The sequence below is a fragment of the Biomphalaria glabrata genome, chromosome 3 (genome assembly GCF_947242115.1).
Source record: "Biomphalaria glabrata chromosome 3, xgBioGlab47.1, whole genome shotgun sequence".
In the NCBI taxonomy this organism is placed as follows: domain Eukaryota; kingdom Metazoa; phylum Mollusca; class Gastropoda; family Planorbidae; genus Biomphalaria; species Biomphalaria glabrata.
The window spans coordinates 51,215,306-51,237,699 of NC_074713.1; the positions used below are offsets into that span (position 1 = coordinate 51,215,306).

Below are 22,394 nucleotides of genomic sequence, written 5' to 3' on the forward strand. Positions count from 1 at the left end.
TGTTTAGTGGTCTTACACAGTGGCGTAGCTAAGGTTGGGGGGGGGGGAGAATTAAAAAAAAAACAGGCCCTAACATGAGTGGGGCCCCCAAATGAGTATTTTTTACATTAAAAATTAAATATTACGCAAAATAATAATAACACCGGTAATAACCTCTGTTGTCCGTATGGAAATTTGTCTTACAATTTGTGCATTACACCAAACAAAACATTGTAAGTAGAAAAAGAAACAAAATGTACATTCACCACCAGACTCACTCATAAGGAAGGGTCCCCAGAAAAGGTCAAGCACCCCAGGCCACCAAACGATTGGAAATTCCTAGCTATTCCCCTGGTATTACAAAGTATTAACTTGGCACTGAAAATTCTAAAAAGCATATATATAGTTCATAATAAACGACTTTGTTTTTTTCTTCTCTTTAATGTAGTTATAATTAAGATCTTTCAGTATTCCGCTATCCACGTCTCTCTCTCTTCGCCACCCATCTCTCTCTCTCTCTCTCTATGTATGAGTCACGAATCGCCAAGCTAGTAAAAAGTGTTTTCTCCCCACCCCCTCTCCTTGTTAGTTAGCCAAGTGTAGATCACCATGCACCAAGGATCATCTCATGGAAAATCAGATGAATGCCTGGGCATTAGCTGTGGTCGGAACGATGTCGCCCACACATCCCCCCCCCCTCTCCGCGCAGCTGAAGTCTCCAAAGGAAAGGCAAGTGTTGATACAGTTTGGGGTCAGCGGCATTGCAGACTGTGCCAGGGTGTATTTTATTAAAAAACACAAACATTTGTTTAAAAAAAAAAACAAAAGCTAACAACATATTAGATCTATACATATATAGAGGTAGATCGAAATTTATAGATCTACAAAATTTAGATATTATGGATCATTTCAAAAGACATAGAATCTAGATAAAGGAAGGTAAAAACACAAAGAAATAACACATCAATCGTATTTAAAAAAAAAAAAAAGGAAAATAGTGGTTTAAAAAAATCAGAATAGACAATATAGATATATTAACAATTAAAAAGAAGACAGAACAACAAGAAACGTATTGTATTGACACCAGGTCAAAATTAAAAATTTAAAAGAAAATAGCATTTTCAAAACAGAAAGTAAAGTTAATTCTTGGTATTTTTTAAGACACTATTTTGGGATTTCTTTGCAACATAAACAATAACAAAAGAGTAACAAAGATGGCTCACCCGTGATATAACTATTACAGTAGACCTCTATTAGAGGATTAGAGTCTAGATCTAGATCTAGTATAGCCAGTGGGCGGTTAAACTTAATCTACAATCATACATTACAATTTTAGTTTACAAACAATTTGAATGTCTACAATCAATGAATCATAACAAATAAACAATGTCACTTTTTTTTTGTCACAATCACAAACAATATTCAATAATATTGTTATATACGTAACCGTAACTACTAACTATTAGATCTAGTAACAGTTTGACTAGTTAGTCTAGTTTGAGGGACTTTTTGTCAACATTATTCACTAGTGACACTGTGGCTGTGGGTCTAGACTCATAAACTAGTGTCATTAGTTTTTCAGTACCGGTAGTCAATAGACTGAGAAGTACTTTAGTCTATCTGTTAGCACTACACTTACAGAATTCTAGTCTATATATTATATAGCCTGGATGATTGGGTCTAGACCAGAGCTATTTATAGAATATATAGCTCTACTACTGATCCAGTGAGTTGAGCCATACTATCATATCTCACACAGTTTTAGTATAAAAAAAAAAAAGATTATAAACAGACAAATTAATGTAGAATCTAGATGTGTAGTATTTTTTTTTTAGATCTTAATTCTAAGTTAAGTTCCTAAAATGTTTTTTAACAAAAATTGCTATCTTTTACTATTTTTAGTCTAAAGTGTTTCTAGATCTAGATATATCTATGTCCTATGTCTTTGACTCTTTTTTGTATATATATATATATATATATATATATATATATATATATATAATATATGGCATTTTAATACATTTTATTTTATACAATTGCTATCTTTTACTATTTTTAGTCTAAAGTGTTTTTAGATCTAGATCTAGATATAATATATCTATGTCCTATGTCTTTGACTCTTTTTTGTATATATATATATATATATATATATATATATATATATATATATGGCATTTTAATACATTTTATTTCAAAATGTATAATCATTTTTTTAAATGATTAGATTTGTCAATGAGATTGTTTGTGAAGAGTGAAATACACTGCATCGGAAATAAGAATAAGCAATAGGGACATTCTGACACTGGAATGGCCAAAAGATATGACACTCTAGTACGTCTGTTGTTAGTTGGTGACACTGGAGTGGGCAAAACCTGTTTAATTTGTCAGTATGCTTGCAATGAATTTCACGAAACACACATCACCACTGTTGGTAAGCCAGAGACTTTATTTCAGGCTGCATACATAGTGCATAATTATTTTCTGACATTGTTTATATAACTTAGAACATGATAAATAAAATAAAATATATAACAAAATCTTGGGTTTACTCATTTTTATGAAGAGCTATTTTTTTATATTTGTTTTTTTTTTAGATAATTACTTTATGTAATGGAATAAATAAGATACTCCTTCATACAAGAGTAAAGTTCTATAGTCTATAACTATAGGGTCTGTGGCCAGTAAAAAGACCAACTGCCTTTACTTTTCCATAACTAATGTCAGGTACCCATTAGAGCTGGGTGGACTCAGAGGTGCCCTAAAGATCCCAAATTTAGAAAGTCCAGTCTTCATCAGGATTCAAACCCTGGACCCTCCAGTTCAGAAGCCTAGCACTTTACCACTCAGCCACCTTGCCTCCGCACTAATTCACACAAATCAAGTTAAATTTGGCACATTTAGTTACGTCTACTACATGATACGGAACAGGTTTCAAAATAAGGAGAAAGATAAAGATAAAAGGGATAGAACTGGTTACAATGGTGATCTCTTCCTGCGCATAGACAGGAAAAACTGAAGAAACACTGCCATCTTTTTTGATCATGATGCAGGGTCAAGTAGTTTCAGGATGAAGTATCAGTACATGAAGAATTGCCAATAGCACTTTCAGTAACCAAATCAGGCTGTCTACCTACGACAGTGTCTTGTAGAGCTGATTATCTGTCAAGATTTAATACCTTGTATCAATATTTTTTTGTCTGTAGAACAGGTTGAAGTAAATTTCTCAAAATATTTGCATGTCATGTATAGGAGATCTACTTATTGTATGTCTTTAAATTTGGATCTTGTTTCGGTCTCATATGAGACCTAACATTAATAGACCTCATAGAACAAAACTTTTAAAACAAAGTGTTGTATTTACATTAACTGGTGCTTGTTAAGGCTTAGCTATAGTCTACAGTTTTATAGATTTGCATCTTAAAAATGTGTTGTTTTTTTTCTGTATTCCAGGAGTAGATTTCAAAATGAAAACCATCAGCATGGATGGGAAAAATGTCCGGTTACAGATATGGGATACAGCAGGCCAGGAGAGGTTTGAGGCTATCACAAAACAGTTTTACACCAGAGCGCAGGTGAGATGCTCAGTCTTCAAAATAAATATTTAACATGCCTGTAGGTCCTGCATGTATATTTGTAATTTTCATAAGAGTTTTCAATGTCTTTTGAAACTCAAAGCCAATGGAAGCGCCCCTCCAACTGCTTTTTTTAAAATAATAGTTCTGTCTGAGAGGGACTCAAGCCGATGCAAATTTGTTGCTCCTCTTTTTCCTTAACTCGTTTCCTATGACACTCAGGACTTTAACTCTTTGGCTCCGTACCAACGCACAGGGCGTTGATTTTAAAAAAGGGGAAAAAAGTCGGACCAACGCTGGGGGCATTTTTTTCGTTTCCATTTCTCCAATTCTTGTTTTTTATTGCTTAATTGTTTATCTTTGCTAAACATCCGGAATTTCCTTCATTTAATGTGTTTTTATTTTGTACGAAGTTTGTAAAGAGATGACATTTATTTTTTCTGTGTGCGTGTTTTTTTAACATGGAGCTTCAACCAAGGCCATATAAACTTTGTAGATCAAAATATTTCTTTGATAAAGAAGTATAAGAATTCAGATGACAGTGGTTTTGTTTCATCTGATGGTGATATTGATAAATCTAATTATATAGATCTAGATCTAGTAAATTAATTTATAGGTTAGGTCTAGGCCTAGGTCTAGTAATGATGAAGTTTATCAGCTGATGAAGCAGCTCCACCCCCAGTTAATGTTCAATGTAGATCTAGAACTAGTTTAGCTGTCTCTACATTATCTAGATCTAAATCTAATCAGATAGATGTAGATCTCTAGATCTATCATCTAGGCACTGAAACAGAACAATTTCAGATTTATTCCACCAAGAAATTGGGTTGTCAACCTAGACTTAGTCAGCACTGCATCTATTGAGATGGAATGTTTTTTTCATTGACAATCACATTGTTGATAGTCTTGTTAGCAAAATAAATAGCTATGCTGACCATAGGATTAAATGGAACACCCCTGCTAGAATAAGATCCATTTTCAGAGAATGGAGACCTATAACTATAAAGAAAGACAGAGTATGTAAACACTTTGGGTCAGGGAGAACGGTTTATGTTTGCGCTGGATGGGAGTCGAACCCACACATTCATATTGACTGCTTCCATGAATATCACAACTAGAAGGAATATTTATATACTAAGTACATGAAGAACTTTAGAAGAAAATACTATAAATATATATATGCTGTACAGTTGGACTAGTTTTAGGGTAAAAGTGTTTTGTTCCAAGCGTGTTGCTTTTTTTATGGGCTTTTTCGTTAAAGTAGTGACATTGGATTATTAGTTCCAGTTTATTATTTTTTGCATCTATTGCTGTTTCTTCTGTGGTGTTCTGTAAACAAATGGATACAGATGAGAAAAAAAGCTATTTCAATTCAATTTGAACAATAAATTTCTTTAAACATGCACTTGGATGGATATTTTCAATGTCAGTTGGTGAGTTTTTCATTTTTAATTTTTATATTCAAAACCCAAAATTACAAAAACAACATAATTTGCAAACTAGAAAACATAAGAAATGGAAAGAGCATCCATTTCTCTTTAATTCTATATCAAGTTTATTATTTTCCAATAATAAATAAAAAAGTTAATTAAGTTATATCGAAGCAAAGTAGCGCACTCTGAAATGGCGGAAAAATTAATTCCGTCCAAAAGTGGCAAATAATTCCGAATTAATTCCGGAGCCAAAGAGTTAAGCAAGGTCAGGCACCCAGGGGAAATTCCTTCTTTTTTTGTTCTCCTGCATGTAAATAACAAAGGTGTAGTGCCTGTAAATATTTAACATGAGCATAGGACCATCTTATATATATAAAAAAAAAAAGGTTTGATCTAAATATAAATATGTTTTTATTTTTTCGTTGAAAAAAAAAAGCTTTCGATTCATCTTTTCCTAGTTATAATAATTTCTTAAGACAAATCATGGTCAATATATTTTAGATCTATGAAGGAAATGATTGTTATTGTGTATTTCTTCTCTTGGATAATTAATAACATACTACAAAGCTTATATCAACTCTTGTCTTTTTTTACTTGTTATTTCTCCCACTACCATTTCTAGGATCAGGATGAAATTGTGCGCAATTGCTCATTGTCCATAACAAAACATGAATCAATGGAAATAAATATTACAATATTGAGATACACGTGGTTGTAAATCTTCAGTTGTTTCCCATTTATAAGCTTTTTTTTTAAAAAGTATTTTTGATATTTTGTTTGTTGTATATAGAGATTTTTTTTTCCATGTTAACAATCAATAATAAAGAAGTAGGGTTACACATTTAATTATTCAAATCAACCCCAATTAAATAAAATATACTTAACCTACAAAAGCTTATATGGCTTAGGTATAGAGAAGTATTTGGGAACTCTCAACATTTTCTTCTCAATATATGTCATTGTACCTTTACAAACACACTTCATGTTCAAATTTCTCTGTCCTTTAACTATTTCTCTCCTAATTGATGATACCATCATTGATTTGACCTCATTAAATTAAATAGTTTAATTGTGTAAACTTTATTTTGTGTTATATAAAAAAGCATGCTTTCTCCTTTGATTCTATACCAAAAAAAAATATTTTCTGATAACAAACAACAAAGTTATTGAAGCCCAATCATAACAGGGTAGTGAAATAGTAATGAGCAAAATGAAGAATTCTGTCAAAACATGGGAAAATAATTACAGAGAGAAAGAGTTAAGTCCTAGCACTTGTTTTAACCCTGACACCTTCTCTATAACAATATAACCTTTTTAGACAATTTATAAAGATAAACACCTTTAATAATGCACATTTTTATTAACTCTCTGTCAGGGCTGTGTGCTAGTCTATGATATCTGCAGTAGAAGTTCTTTTGAATCTCTGACTAAATGGCTCCTGTTTGTACAACAGGCAAGTTTTTTTTTCTTTTATAAGATAATGTTGTTAAGACACGTGTTTCACATTCATTCATCTGTTTACTAGATAGTATATATATATATATAGATAGTTTGTCATATCCAGAGTGACCATCATAATCCACTTAGGTTTTCTTCTTTTTGTTTTAATGAGTATATTTGTACTTATAGTTAGACTTGTCTTTGAAGTATGCAGTAGGATAGAGAAACAACTGGTCGACATTGGATATCACAAAACTTGCACTCAAACTTGAAATGTCCTTCAAGAAACGTAAAACTTGGTGATTCTCTAGTGAAGACTTAGCGATTCTCTAGTGATGTAGTAGTTCTCTGTATTAATGTAAAGCTTTCAAAACAAAAGAACTTAGTGATTGTAAAAAAAAAAAACCCTACCCATTTCAGATCTTGTCATCGGTGGGGCAGAGATCATCTTATTTTTGTTGCTCATGGTTAACAAGTATATCATGTGGCCAGCGCAACAACTAACTGCCTTTACTTTGCATCAACTGATGTTACTCAGCGACACCCTAAAAATCCCAGAATTCAAAATCTCTGACTCACTGGGATTCAAACCCGAACCCCTTGCTTACGATGCCAAGTGCTTTACCACTCAGCCACCACACCCCCCACCAGTAAATCTCCAATCTACAAATAGCTTTACTGAAAATGTGTGGTGTTTCTAGCAATATCTTTCGCAGCTCATATATTAGAACAAGAGAATGTTTACTAGTAACTAGTTTGTATTTTTATTATAGCTTTTATATAGCGCTACTTTCATGCTTATAGCATGCTCAGAGCGCTTTTGGTCCAATCTCATTTGTGGACTGGTGGGGGGGAGGGGGTATCTAGGAGTTGGTTTTCCGTGCTGTCTTTAGGTGCTCAGTAAACACAAATCTGCCCGAGTCGGGTGTCGAACCTCGAGCCCCCTTCTAGGTAGCCAAGCCAAGCCAAGTTCAAGCGCACTTGGCCTCTCGACCACGCTTCCCACATTTGATAAACCAGCAACAGTCTCTCTTCAAATCTATTGGTTGGCTATGTGTAATAATGTATGCTAGTTCAAGACACAAAAATATTTTATGTCCATATTTTCATTTGTAAAATTTATATTCAGAAATAATTTTATGTTTAAAATTTAAAAAAAAAATGTATTTTGTTTCAGTATGCCAAAGATGGTGTTGTTTCTATAATAGTTGGCAACAAGAGTGACCTTTCTTCAAAACGTCAAGTTCCCAAGCAGATGGCTCAACAGGTTTTTTTCCCCTTTTCTTAACATTCTAGTTAAGTTTTTTTTTTTTTTACTTGGTGTTAAAAAGAAAATTTTTCACTCATTAATCATACTTTAAATAAATAAGTAACTATCTAAAACTAAATAGGTTACTGTATTTCAGTTTGCCAATGACAATAACTTAAGATTTTATGAGGTCAGTGCCAAAGATTCAAACAGCTTAATACAGGTCAGCAATACAAAATTTTTTTCAAAACATTTTTAGAAAAAAATTATGTCTCACTACTTTTTACTATGCATTCTTAAAACTGAAAATGGGCACCTGACAATAGTTGGGGAAAAGTAAAGGTGGTTGGTCATTGTGCTGGCCACATGACACCCTTGTTAACTGTGGACCACAGAAACAGATGACCTTTACATTATTCGCACCATAGATCACACGGTCTGAGAGGGGAACTTTCCATAAAGCAGGTCGCTTTATAGCAAAGTGTCTCACTGAGACAGAGATTTTGAATTTCCGGATTTTTAGGACAACCCTGAGTCCACACAACTCTTATGGTTACTTGACATTAGTTGGAGAAAGTAAAGCCTGTGGGTCATTGTGCTGGCCACACGACACCCTTGTTAACCATCGACCATAGAAACATTATCTTTAAATCATAAGCCTAATGATCACAAGGTCATAAAGGGTTACCTTACTAGCTTATAAGCCAATTACCTTGAGCTAAATGGAAAGTATCGAAAATGTGTGTAGTCCACTCAATAAGAGTCCAGATCTAACTCAAAGCAAATTTGTTTATCTTTTCTAGCCTTTCGATGACATTTGTAAAGATATTTTAATAGCAGAAAACAAGAGATTGCAGGAAGTGGAAAATGTAGAAAAGATTGATTTAAAGTCTCCAGATACAAGAAACAAGGCTAAATCTAATGGTTCTCCTGGCAAAAAATGTTGCTGACACTAGCGTGGTTAAACTTGTTTCTTTGTGATATATACATGCCAATCTAGTTAACTCTGCTTCTGATAGTGATGGTTACCGGTTCGGAGTTACTATGCCAACAGTGTCTATTTCTTCCTAATTCATATTAGTCAAAACTTCAAGCTAGTCTCCTCGTACATTTATGTGAGGGATCGGTCATCAGCTTTGTGCTTTCATCAAAAATTATGCAATAGAAATGTACGTTATGTAGCAAAACTATATAAGAAGTAGGGAAGATAATTCAAACTTACATTTTAGACTATTACAGATTAATAAACACCAGGGTTTTTTTTTAACAAGGCTTGTGACTTTGCCAACAAAATTGTTCACCTCTGTAATTACTCAAAGACTTCTGCTTCTCATCTTTCATTTGTCCAAATTCAATGTAAAGATTAAAGTAACAATTGAAATCAATTTGAAAAAATTTACAGAGAGAGCTTGTGTTTTCAAACAAACTTAGAGGCGGCCCCTCTCCCCAATATCATTTTAGTACAGCATAAAACATTAATTGATTTATCAGTTTATCAGAGGAGCTCTGACTGACTCTGATATCAAGATGTTCACTTGGTTTCTCTTACTGCAGTCTATCATAAAGCATGAGTGGTGTCAATTAATTAGTAGTAAAACATATCCTAGTTTAACTTTACTCTGAGTCAATTTGTTTATTAGAATAACTCTCTAGCTCTCCGTCCTTGAAACTTAATTAAAGACTTAACTTACCCAGATACATTTATAATCTTGTGGTGAAGTATAAGTCATTTTTAGGGCTCTTTAAATAGCTTTAAGTGAAGGATACTTCTTTGTTTGTTTTTCCAATAAATTGCTACAATATTTTGAGGTAAATGGGTCTATCCATTATGATATGTACATATTTTGTCTTGTTATTTTCTTGCTTTAAGTCACTTTTTAACTGTCAACTTTTTAATGCGCCATACTTGATAATTTTATAATGTTGACTCACATTGTTTGTATTAATATTGTAAGGCTACTTTGATGTTTATTGCATAAATGCTTTCTTTTAAATGTGTGGGATAAAAAAAAAAGGATTATGAGAATATTGAGAATGTCGAGTAAAGTCATTGTTTTAAAAAAGGTTTGCGATGAATTTCTGTGCTAGTCTAAAGGAGCTGATGTTATTTAATGACCAGGTTCTCTTATATTAATTTAGAGTAGAGAATGATAACAACATTTTCAGTGAATGAAATGTTATGAATCTATTACATTCTTAACATATTAATAAAGCTAAAAGCATGAAATAGAGTAAACAAAAATAATTCGTGAAAAATATGATTAGTCACACATATTTGGTCTAGATCTATTACAAATTTAATTACATGACTGATCCAAACTAATTGATACAATTACACTTTTGTCTAAGCTTTTTTTTTAAAGTATTTTTTATGTTTTTTTTTGTTTGCTTTCTGTGATTTTTTTTTTTTTCTTGTAATAGTAAAACATTGTTTTGATTCGGCCAGTTTTATTTCCAAGCATAATCTTTGGAAACAACTTTTATTTTCTGGTTTTTAATTATACTTCTAATCAAACAGTCACCTTCTTATCTTGTCCTGATATTTAATATGTTGATTCAGCTACCTTCCAAGTCATGCATCAATTAGTAATACATTTATTTAATGAAGCCACTACCCCTCCCCCCCCCCCAACACACACACATACATCTTATTCTTTATTGATGTCCTTTGTTGTTAAACAAAAAACTTACCATAGAAAGCATTTTGATGATTTCCAATAAAATGTCGAAATTGTAAAAAATCTAGCATTACTGATATTTTTGTTTCAATCAAAACAGTTTATACATTTCTATTGTATTACTCTTTGATATTTTTAACGCTGAACATTTAAAAAAATGTCAAGTTTTGTTAGTGGATTTGTTTTGAAATATAGCTCTCTTGTAATTGCGATTTACATTAGCAACTAAAAACAAAATAATAAAAGAGCCAATCCTTGTGGTATTGGCACAATTGTTTATTTTTACATATCTTGAGAGTAAATTTTGGGTGAAATATATATACATTTATGTAACAGTGTTACAAATGTGTTACTGTACATACTTGTGACAGTTCTTGTTGCATTCATGAATTTTATTTGCCAAAACATTTCGTGCTCTGTTTTTATTTTTAAAACTCTGAGAACACTTCCTAGTGCTTGCTGTAATAGATTTGTAATGAAAGGATGATTTAATAGATTTGTAATGAGTAAATGATGTAATAGATTTGTAATGAGTGGATGATTTAATAGATTTGTAATGAGTAAATGATGTAATAGATTTGTTATGAGTGGATGATTTAATAGATTTGTAATGAGTAAATGATGTAACAGATTTGTAATGAGTAAATGATGTAACAGATTTGTAATGAGTAAATGATTTAATAGATTTGTAATGAGTAAATGATGTAACAAATTTGTAATGAGTAAATGATTTAATAGATTTGTAATGAGTAAATGATGTAACAAATTTGTAATGAGTAAATGATGTAACAGATTTGTAATGAGTAAATGATGTAATAGATTTGTAATGAGTGGATGATTTAATAGATTTGTAATGAGTGGATGATTTAATAGATTTGTAATGAGTAAATGATGTAATAGATTTGTAATGAGTAAATGATGTAATAGATTTGTAATGAGTGGATGATTTAATAGATTTGTTATGAAAGGATGATTTAATAGATTTGTAATGAGTAAATGATGTAATAGATTTGTAATGAGTGGATGATTTAATAGATTTGTTATGAGTGGATGATGTAACAGATTTGTTATGAGTGGATGATGTAACAGATTTGTAATGAGTAAATGATGTAATAGATTTGTAATGAGTGGATGATTTAATAGATTTGTTATGAAAGGATGATTTAATAGATTTGTAATGAGTAAATGATGTAATAGATTTGTAATGAGTGGATGATTTAATAGATTTGTTATGAGTGGATGATGTAACAGATTTGTTATGAGTGGATGATGTAACAGATTTGTAATGAGTGGATGATTTAATAGATTTGTAATGAGTGGATGATTTAATAGATTTGTTATGAAAGGATGATTTAATAGATTTGTAATGAGTGGATGATTTAATAGATTTGTAATGAGTAAATGATGTAATAGATTTGTAATGAGTAAATGATGTAACAGATTTGTAATGAGTAAATGATTTAATAGATTTGTAATGAGTGGATGATTTAATAGATTTGTAATGAGTGGATGATTTAATAGATTTGTTATGAAAGGATGATTTAATAGATTTGTAATGAGTGGATGATTTAATAGATTTGTAATGAGTAAATGATGTAATAGATTTGTAATGAGTAAATGATGTAACAGATTTGTAATGAGTAAATGATTTAATAGATTTGTAATGAGTAAATGATGTAATAGATTTGTAATGAGTGGATGATTTAATAGATTTGTAATGAGTAAATGATGTAATAGATTTGTTATGAAAGGATGATTTAATAGATTTGTAATGAGTAAATGATGTAATAGATTTGTAATGAGTAAATGATGTTACAGATTTGTAATGAGTAAATGATGTAATAGATCTGTAATGTGGGGATGATGTAATAGATTTGTAATGAGTAAATGATGTAATAGATTTGTAATGAGTAAATGATGTAATAGATTTGAAATGTGGGGATGATGTAATAGATCTGTAATGAGTAAATGATGTAATAGATTTGCAATGAAGGGATGATGTAATAGATCTGTAAAGAGTGGATGATGTAATAAATTTTCTTTAAAAGTGTATCCTGTAAGTGAACCTCCATCAGCTGGATGCTGTACTAAACATCCATTGAACACTGCATAAATAATAATAATAATCTTTATTGTCTGTATGGAAATTTGTCTTACAATTAGTGCATTACACCAAACAAAAAACATTATAACTATAAGAAACCAAAGTGTACATTCACACCATACTCACTCATAATTTACATGTATCATTTGTGCTACTTTACAAAGACTGCAGTCTTCTTTTGATGAAGCTTTTTTTTTTAGTGCTTCAATGCATAGTAAGCTTACTTTAGATCTTAGGCTCTTTTCAAACATACTATTTGTTGACTGTATTCAGCATTGAATGTCAAATCTTTTGTTTTAAAGTGTTTGTACAAAATATTGTAAGGAAGCACATTTACTGGCTGATTCTTAAGAGACTTTTCTGTATTTAGAAATAGATAACGCATTCAGTTACAGTAAATCTTTAGAATTAGTCACTTTAGTCAGGCTCGAGTTAACTGCTGTTCACATTTGTTTTTATCTGAGACAGATCATCTTCTCATTTATATTATGATCTGAGACTGGAGATAATATAAAATCTCCTTCTGGAAGCATTAGTTGTTTTTTTTGTTTTTTTTTTGTTCTAGGTATGATGTGATGTCAACTCTATGCTGGCTAATAATGTTAACCATATGTTATACCATGCTCATTTTTTTCCATGCCCAAAATAGAATATTTGGCTGTGCATCCTATTACTAGTTTTTCATAGTGTCAGAGGCTAAGAATTGTGGTTTTGGTCCCTTGATAATGATCCAGATTTTGATATCTAATAATTGAGGACATTGAACCTTTCAAAACAACTTGAACAAGGGAGAAGACATTCTGTGGTTATATACAAAAGTTAATGTTAGTGGCACAAAAGTTACTGTTAGTGGCTTTATGTCTTGAGAGCTCATGATATCTTCCAACTTCATAGATTGTTAAGAACTTCATATGTTGTTTTTTTTTATTTGGGATGCTGATAAAGAAGAGTGGAAAAGATAAATGAGTGTTAAGGCCTCCGCGTGGTGTTGATTCTTGGAAATATATCTAGTGTAGATCTACATCTGACTGGAAGTAATGCTGAACTCGAACTACTTCAGTAACACCGGCGAAAGGCCGAAACAATCAAAATATGTAGTCGACGCTGATGTTGTTTTACAAATATATTTAATAATCAAGAAGGGAATCGTCTGATGTCAGCTATGTCCGTAAATCCGTATATCTATTGTACTGCTCTACACGAAACGTCTTCTTTGTAGCGTCACTTAGAGCATTCTTCTTTTTTAACCAACTTTACGCCATCGTCGCTAAGAAAACTTTACCCTATTCCCGAAACAAATAACTAATTCCTAATCATGTCATAACATGAGCATTAATAAAAATAAAAAAAAGAAACTTTTTTCCATTATTTGTAATCTATTTTTGCTTTCTGTGATTATTTGTGTTCTTGAACTTTTTCTTTATAATCATTAGCATTCTGAATTGTGATAGCATTTCATTCCAACGTCAAATGAATTGAGAATCTCTTTGCAACAGTGATTTGATAAGACAATGGTAATTTGTGACAGTGATTTGATAAGGACAATGGTAATTTTTGACAGTGATTTGAAAGGACAATGGTAATTTGTGACAGTGATTTGATAAGACAATGGTAATTTGTGACAGTGATTTGATAAGACATTGGTAATTTGTGACTTATCAACATTCTAGGTTTTCATTTCTGTATACACCCACGGAATGGTGACTTGGCATACATTGACTTCATTGCTATTCTATTGGATCTTATGACTTTGTCTTCACAATGTATTAAAATTTTATTTTGTAATCAAAAACAAAATCTGAATTTTTCTAATAATAATCTTTATTATCCATGAGGAAATTTGTCTTACCATTTGTGCATACATGGATCTAAGTGTGTATGTGTTTCTTGTGTATACATGGATCTAAGTGTAACACCTGTGTATTATGCCTTAGGCAACAAAGATGCATCATGGCACTGTGTACCGTGTGGGTTACCTCAGTTTACATCAGGACTGTTTGATTCCTTTGATGCAGACACTTCTAACCCATACAACATCCTAAACACCATCCCAAACCAAACTCACCAACCACTAGCCAGATCCACTCCTGTTAAACCTAAATCTACTAAAATTAATACAACAGCCTCACTAAACAAACCTACTAAAGAAGTAACACCAAAATACCTTAAAACCTTAGTAATAAATTTTCAAAGCATTAGGAACTAAACAGCAGACTTAGAAATTTTATTAGAATGTGAAAAACCAGACATAATTGCAGGCACAGAAACTTGGCTACATCCTGAAATTTATAATGCAGAAATTTTCAATAGTAATTATGAAATTTTTAGAAAAGATAGGGCTGATAATCATGGAGGAGTTCTTTTAGCAATAAAAAACACTCTTATAGCAGAAGAAATTACCTTACCTAACTCAAAAAATATAGAATCAACATTTTGTAAAATTAATACCACCTCAACATCCCTAATAATAGGCAGCATTTACAGACCACCAAATTCTAGTTTAGAATACATGCAGGAACTATGTAATCAGATTACTACACTTAAAGAGACAAATAAAAATGCAGTTTTTTGGATTATGGGTGATTTCAACCTACCTGATATAAATTGGAAAACACTAACCATAGATAAACACCAAAACCTTAAGGACATAAATGAGCTTTTCATAGAAACTTTACACAACCTAAGTTTAGATCAAATCATTAAAAAGCCAACTAGATTAAACAACACATTAGATCTCTTCTTAACCAACAGACCTGGATTAGTAGTTGATTATGATATTATCCCTGGTCTATCAGACCATGAGATCATAAAAATACACAGTCAGATAAAAGCAGTAGCCAATACAAAACCCAAAAGAAAAATCTTATTCTGGAATAAATGTAACCTAACACAACTACACCAAGCTGCATTAAACTTTCAACAAACATTCTTATTAGAAAAAGACATTAACCAACCAGTCGATGACCTCTGGAATTTCATTAAAAACCATCTTAAAAGCATTATAGAAAATCATATACCAACTAAATACACATCAAACAAAATAAATAAATGCTGGTTTAATAATAGACTAAAGAAGCTTTGTAAACAGAAGGAAAACCTATATAGAAAATTTAAAGAAACTAATGCAGAAAGAGTTTACAAAAAGTATATAAAAATTAAACACTTAACCCAAAAAGTAAGCAGACAGCTGCAGAATGAATACATAAACAATGTAATATCTAAAGATAACAACAAAAACCTATGGTCATACATTAAGTCTAAGAAAATGGAAACAACAGGCGTAGCGCCATTAAAAGATGAACATAACATAATACATAATGATAATGAGACTAAAGCAAACATTCTAAACAAATACTTTGCATCAGCATTCTCAGCCCCAGGAGACAAAGACATATTACTGAATTTGAACCAAGTAGACAACATAGAAGATATAGTAGTACAAGAAAATGGAATTCAAAAACTATTAGCCAACACCAAACCAAATAAAGCTTCTGGACCTGATGGTATTCCAGCTAGATTACTCAAAGAACTAAGTAATGAGCTAGCCCCAGTGTTCAAAATACTCTTTCAGGCTTCACTTAACCAGGGCAGAGTACCAAAGGACTGGAAAGAAGCTAATGTCACCCCCTATTTAAAAAAGGAGAAAAATCTGACCCAGGAAACTACAGACCAGTATCACTTACCAGCATCACATGTAAAATCCTAGAACACATAATATGTAGCAACATCATAAACCACTTAGACAAACATAATGTCCTCACACCATACCAACATGGCTTTAGGAAATATAGATCATGTGAAACACAACTAATAGGACTAATTGATGATTTTTCAAAAGGTTTAGATAATAGTGAACAAATAGATGCTATCTTACTAGATTTTTCTAAGGCTTTTGACAAAGTTCACCACCATAGTTTGCTTAAAAAATTAAAATATTTCGGCATTAATGGTCCACTGCATCAGTGGATTAAAGACTTTCTGATAGGGAGAGAACAAACTGTAATAATAAATGGTTCTAAATCAACACCGATAACAGTAAACTCAGGTGTACCTCAAGGAACAGTCTTGGGTCCACTACTATTTTTAATTTACATAAATGATTTACCAAATTGCATTACTTCAGGAACAAAAGTCAGATTATTTGCAGACGATTGCATAATATATAGAACAATAAAAACAACACAAGACACAGATATTTTACAAAGAGAATTAGATGAATTACAGAAATGGGAATCAAATTGGAGCATGTCTTTCCACCCAGAAAAATGTCAGTTGTTAAGAGTAACAAAAAACTAAAACAAATAAATTCCACTTATCTTATTCATGGCAAACCAGTAACACAGACTAAAAACGCAAAATACCTAGGTGTTATAATAAATGAAAAACTGTCATGGAATCCACATATTGATGAAACTACAAAAAAATCAAACAAAGCATTAGGATTTATTAAAAGAAATTTCTATAAATCAAATAAGAAAATAAAACTAAAATGTTATTTAACCTTGGTTAGGCCAATAATAGAATATGCATCCTCTGTTTGGGACCCCTCAACTCAAGAAAACATTAAGAAACTAGAACAGACACAAAATAGAGCAGTGCGATTCATAACAAACGAATATTCACATTTGACTAGAGTAACACCTTTAGTAAAATCACTAAATTTAGAAAGCCTTCAGGACAGAAGGCTCAAAAGTAAAGTAGCAATAATACATAAAACACTGAACCATAATCTTCAAATACAAAAACAAAATTTAATAAAATACTCTGAAAGACACAAAGATAAAGGCACATTCCTCGTCCCATATGCTAGGACAAATTTGTACAAATACTCCTTCTTCCCTAGTGCTATTAGAGCATGGAATGGGTTGCCTGAGCTAGCCAGGAAAACCAGTGACTTGGCAGAATTTAAGTCATTGGTTAATATGCATGACTAAATGCATGACGCGTAGGACGTAATCATCTTCTTTTTTGAAGTAACGTCTGTATTATATAAGATAAGATAAGTGTGTGTGTTTCTTTTGCATACACAAGACTAACTAGTTGTACATCAATTATGTAGTCCCTAGATCTGCATTCATTAAAAAATATTTTGTATTCCCTAGATATAGATTCACTTTAAAATATTTTGTAGTTCCTAGATGTAGATTCCCTTGAAAAATATTGTTGTCCTTAGATGTAGATTCACTTGAAAATATATTGTAGTCCCTAAATGTAGATTCACTTATAAATATTTTGTAGTCCCTAGAAGTAGATTCACTTATAAATATTCTGTAGTCCCTAGATGAAAAATTCACTTATAAATATTTTGTGGTCTCTAGATGCAGATTCACTTAAAAATATTTTGTAGTCCCTAGAAGTAGATTCACTTATAAATATTTTGTGGTCCCTAGATGTAGATTCACTTATAAATATTTTGTGGTCCCTAGATGTAGATTCACTTATAAATATTTTGTGATCCCTAGATGTAGATTCACTTTAAAATATATTGTAGTCCCTAGATGTAGATTCACTTATAAATATTTTGTGGTCCCTAGATATAGATTCACTTTAAAATATATTGTAGTCCCTAGATGTAGATTCACTTATAAATATTTTGTGGTCCCTAGATATAGATTCACTTTAAAATATATTGTAGTCCCTAGATGTAGATTCACTTATAAATGTTCTGTAGTCCCTAGATGTAGATTCATTTTAAAATATTTTGTTGTTCCTTGATGTAGGTTAAATTCTATATATTGTGTATAGCCCCTAGATGTGGTTTCACTTATCTATATATTGTGTATAGCCCCTAGATGTGGTTTCATATCTATATCAACATGAACGTTCATTGTTTGGAAATTCCTTTGAAAGGTATCCACTTTTATTACTCAAGAGGGACATGAATAAATCAATTAACCAAGTCCAGGCTTGATAGAAGTGCAACATCCTAAACACCATCCCAAACCAAACTCACCAACCACTAGCCAGATCCACTCCTGTTAAACCTAAAGCTACTAAAATTAATACAACAGCCTCACTAAACAAACCTACTAAAGAAGTAACACCAAAATACCTTAAAACCTTAGTAATAAATTTTCAAAGCATTAGGAACAAAACAGCAGACTTAGAAATTTTATTAGAATGTGAGAAACCAGACATAATTGCAGGCACAGAAACTTGGCTACATCCTGAAATTTATAATGCAGAAATTTTCAATAGTAATTATGAAATTTTTAGAAAAGATAGGGCTGATAATCATGGAGGAGTTCTTTTAGCAATAAAAAACACTCTTATAGCAGAAGAAATTACCTTACCTAACTCAAAAAATATAGAATCAACATTTTGTAAAATTAATACCACCTCAACATCCCTAATAATAGGCAGCATTTACAGACCACCAAATTCTAGTTTAGAATACATGCAGGAACTATGTAATCAGATTACTACACTTAAAGAGACAAATAAAAATGCAGTTTTTTGGATTATGGGTGATTTCAACCTACCTGATATAAATTGGAAAACACTAACCATAGATAAACACCAAAACCTTAAGGACATAAATGAGCTTTTCATAGAAACTTTACACAACCTAAGTTTAGATCAAATCATTAAAAAGCCAACTAGATTAAACAACACATTAGATCTCTTCTTAACCAACAGACCTGGATTAGTAGTTGATTATGATATTATCCCTGGTCTATCAGACCATGAGATCATAAAAATACACAGTCAGATAAAAGCAGTAGCCAATACAAAACCCAAAAGAAAAATCTTACTCTGGAATAAATGTAACCTAACACAACTACACCAAGCTGCATTAAACTTTCAACAAACATTCTTATTAGAAAAAGACATTAACCAACCAGTCGATGACCTCTGGAATTTCATTAAAAACCATCTTAAAAGCATTATAGAAAATCATATACCAACTAAATACACATCAAACAAAATAAATAAATGCTGGTTTAATAATAGACTAAAGAAGCTTTGTAAACAGAAGGAAAACCTATATAGAAAATTTAAAGAAACTAATGCAGAAAGAGTTTACAAAAAGTATATAAAAATTAAACACTTAACCCAAAAAGTAAGCAGACAGCTGCAGAGTGAATACATAAACAATGTAATATCTAAAGATAACAACAAAAACCTATGGTCATACATTAAGTCTAAGAAAATGGAAACAACAGGCGTAGCGCCATTAAAAGATGAACATAACATAATACATAATGATAATGAAACTAAAGCAAACATTCTAAACAAATACTTTGCATCAGCATTCTCAGCCCCAGGAGACAAAGACATATTACTGAATTTGAACCAAGTAGACAACATAGAAGATATAGTAGTACAAGAAAATGGAATTCAAAAACTATTAGCCAACACCAAACCAAATAAAGCTTCTGGACCTGATGGTATTCCAGCTAGATTACTCAAAGAACTAAGTAATGAGCTAGCCCCAGTGTTCAAAATACTCTTTCAGGCTTCACTTAACCAGGGCAGAGTACCAAAGGACTGGAAAGAAGCTAATGTCACCCCCCTATTTAAAAAAGGAGAAAAATCTGACCCAGGAAACTACAGACCAGTATCACTTACCAGCATCACATGTAAAATCCTAGAACACATAATATGTAGCAACATCATAAACCACTTAGACAAACATAATGTCCTCACACCATACCAACATGGCTTTAGGAAATATAGATCATGTGAAACACAACTAATAGGACTAATTGATGATTTTTCAAAAGGTTTAGATAATAGTGAACAAATAGATGCTATCTTACTAGATTTTTCTAAGGCTTTTGACAAAGTTCACCACCATAGTTTGCTTAAAAAATTAAAATATTTCGGCATTAATGGTCCACTGCATCAGTGGATTAAAGACTTTCTGATAGGGAGAGAACAAACTGTAATAATAAATGGTTCTAAATCAACACCGATAACTGTAAACTCAGGTGTACCTCAAGGAACAGTCTTGGGTCCACTACTATTTTTAATTTACATAAATGATTTACCAAATTGCATTACTTCAGGAACAAAAGTCAGATTATTTGCAGACGATTGCATAATATATAGAACAATAAAAACAACACAAGACACAGATATTTTACAAAGAGAATTAGATGAATTACAGAAATGGGAATCAAATTGGAGCATGTCTTTCCACCCAGAAAAATGTCAGTTGTTAAGAGTAACAAAAAAACTAAAACAAATTAATTCCACTTATCTTATTCATGGCAAACCAGTAACACAGACTAAAAACGCAAAATACCTAGGTGTTATAATAAATGAAAAACTGTCATGGAATCCACATATTGATGAAACTACAAAAAAATCAAACAAAGCATTAGGATTTATTAAAAGAAATTTCTATAAATCAAATAAGAAAATAAAACTAAAATGTTATTTAACCTTGGTTAGGCCGATAATAGAATATGCATCCTCTGTTTGGGACCCCTCAACTCAAGAAAACATTAAGAAACTAGAACAGACACAAAATAGAGCAGTGCGATTCATAACAAACGAATATTCACATTTGACTAGAGTAACACCTTTAGTAAAATCACTAAATTTAGAAAGCCTTCAGGACAGAAGGCTCAAAAGTAAAGTAGCAATAATACATAAAACACTGAACTATAATCTTCAAATACAAAAACAAAATTTAATAAAATACTCTGAAAGACACAAAGATAAAGGCACATTCCTCCTCCCATATGCTAGGACAAATTTGTACAAATACTCCTTCTTCCCTAGTGCTATTAGAGCATGGAATGGGTTGCCTGAGCTAGCCAGGAAAACCAGTGACTTGGCAGAATTTAAGTCATTGGTTAATATGCATGACTAAATGCATGACGCGTAGGACGTAATCATCTTCTTTTTTGAAGTAACGTCTGTATTATATAAGATAAGATAACGGCTCTGTCAGTACATAGCACCGTGAAATACAGCACTCATCCTTAATTTTATGTTTTCAGAATCAAAGAGAATGCCTTGTCACTGTTATGAATCTATTCACTCGTTTTAGAAAGTGTGTGTGTGTGTGGGGGGGTAACTTTTACAACTGTAGAGGTAGAGATGTTAATTAATAAGTAATTAATAAGAAAGGCTTCGAGAGTCAACCCTGATTAAAATCAGGAGCTGGCGACCCAAAGGCAGTTTGCAGCACCCAGTGCTAGACCCTGGCAGAACCTGCGTCGCTGCTGACCCCAAACTGTATCGCCATTCCTTTGGATACATCAGCTGCGTGAAGAGGGGGGAAACTGGTGTGTGGGCGACATCGTTCCGACCACAGCCAATGCCCAGGCATTCATCTCATTTCCATGAGATGATCCGTAGTCTCTTCGCGACTGAAGGAGGCCATAGATAGATAGGTAAGTCTAATGATGCATTTTTTTAAGGGGAGGGAAGAGAGTCCACATTTTTCCTTTCTTTCAAGGGAGATCAACATTTTCTAAAAATCTCTTAAAAGAAACGAAGATTTTAGGCCCATCACATTATTACCTCCCTTTAAAAAGAGTAATCACATAAGGACGTTACCTTCCGATAGGCACTGACAGATCAGGGTAGAGCGGTAGAGTAAGATATAGGTTAGACTCTTCAGTTTACGGAGATGTAATAGTGATGATCCTAATACCAAGATAGTAAAAGAGAGAGATACCCGGTGTAACAAGAAACGGTAAATAACACAGTTATAGTGGAGACACACACACTGCTCTAATCTGTTTTAACACTTTTATTTACTGGTCTAAAATCTTTGTTTTCACCGCTGACATTTCATTAACATGAATCAAAAACTTCAGTCACTCTGTAACAATGCTCATTTATTTATCCAAGTCTTTAAAAGCGTGTTATTGATTGGTCAAATTCTAAGAGTTATTGTCCTTTTCTGCCATGGCAGAACAGAATGTAACAAATGTATAGTTTCCAAAATAATTACTTATATACTAGGGTTACCTAATT

General features: G+C 32.0%; 1 protein-coding gene across 3 annotated transcripts; it reads left to right on the forward strand.

Moving 5' to 3' along the window:
- The first annotated feature begins 1,195 nt into the window (after positions 1 to 1,195).
- On the forward strand, positions 1,196 to 14,294 carry LOC106051946 (ras-related protein Rab-15-like). 3 transcript variants are annotated; one of them, XM_056022545.1, is made up of 7 exons: positions 1,196 to 1,221; positions 2,204 to 2,410; positions 3,430 to 3,551; positions 6,360 to 6,437; positions 7,602 to 7,691; positions 7,831 to 7,896; positions 8,477 to 14,294. In XM_056022545.1, exons 2-7 carry the CDS (start codon positions 2,287 to 2,289, stop codon positions 8,621 to 8,623), a joined length of 627 nt encoding a protein of 208 aa, XP_055878520.1. In that variant the 5' UTR covers positions 1,196 to 1,221; positions 2,204 to 2,286; the 3' UTR covers positions 8,624 to 14,294. The 3 variants fall into 3 exon arrangements, with proteins under 3 accessions (XP_055878520.1, XP_055878522.1, XP_013062627.1); XM_056022547.1 differs by lacking the exon at positions 1,196 to 1,221 and adding an exon at positions 1,248 to 1,271; XM_013207173.2 differs by lacking the exon at positions 1,196 to 1,221 and adding an exon at positions 1,467 to 1,705.
- The last annotated feature ends 8,100 nt before the right edge of the window (positions 14,295 to 22,394 follow it).

What these genes read in the sequence shown, in the direction of transcription:
- LOC106051946 (XM_056022545.1), top strand. Translation starts at nt 2,287, where the DNA reads ATGGCCAAAAGATATGACACTCTAGTACGTCTGTTGTTAGTTGGTGAC. An exon ending in AGTTTTACACCAGAGCGCAG is followed by an intron (nt 3,552 to 6,359) that starts GTGAGATGCTCA and finishes ACTCTCTGTCAG; the next exon opens with GGCTGTGTGCTAGTCTATGA. An exon ending in CCAAGCAGATGGCTCAACAG is followed by an intron (nt 7,692 to 7,830) that starts GTTTTTTTCCCC and finishes ACTGTATTTCAG; the next exon opens with TTTGCCAATGACAATAACTT.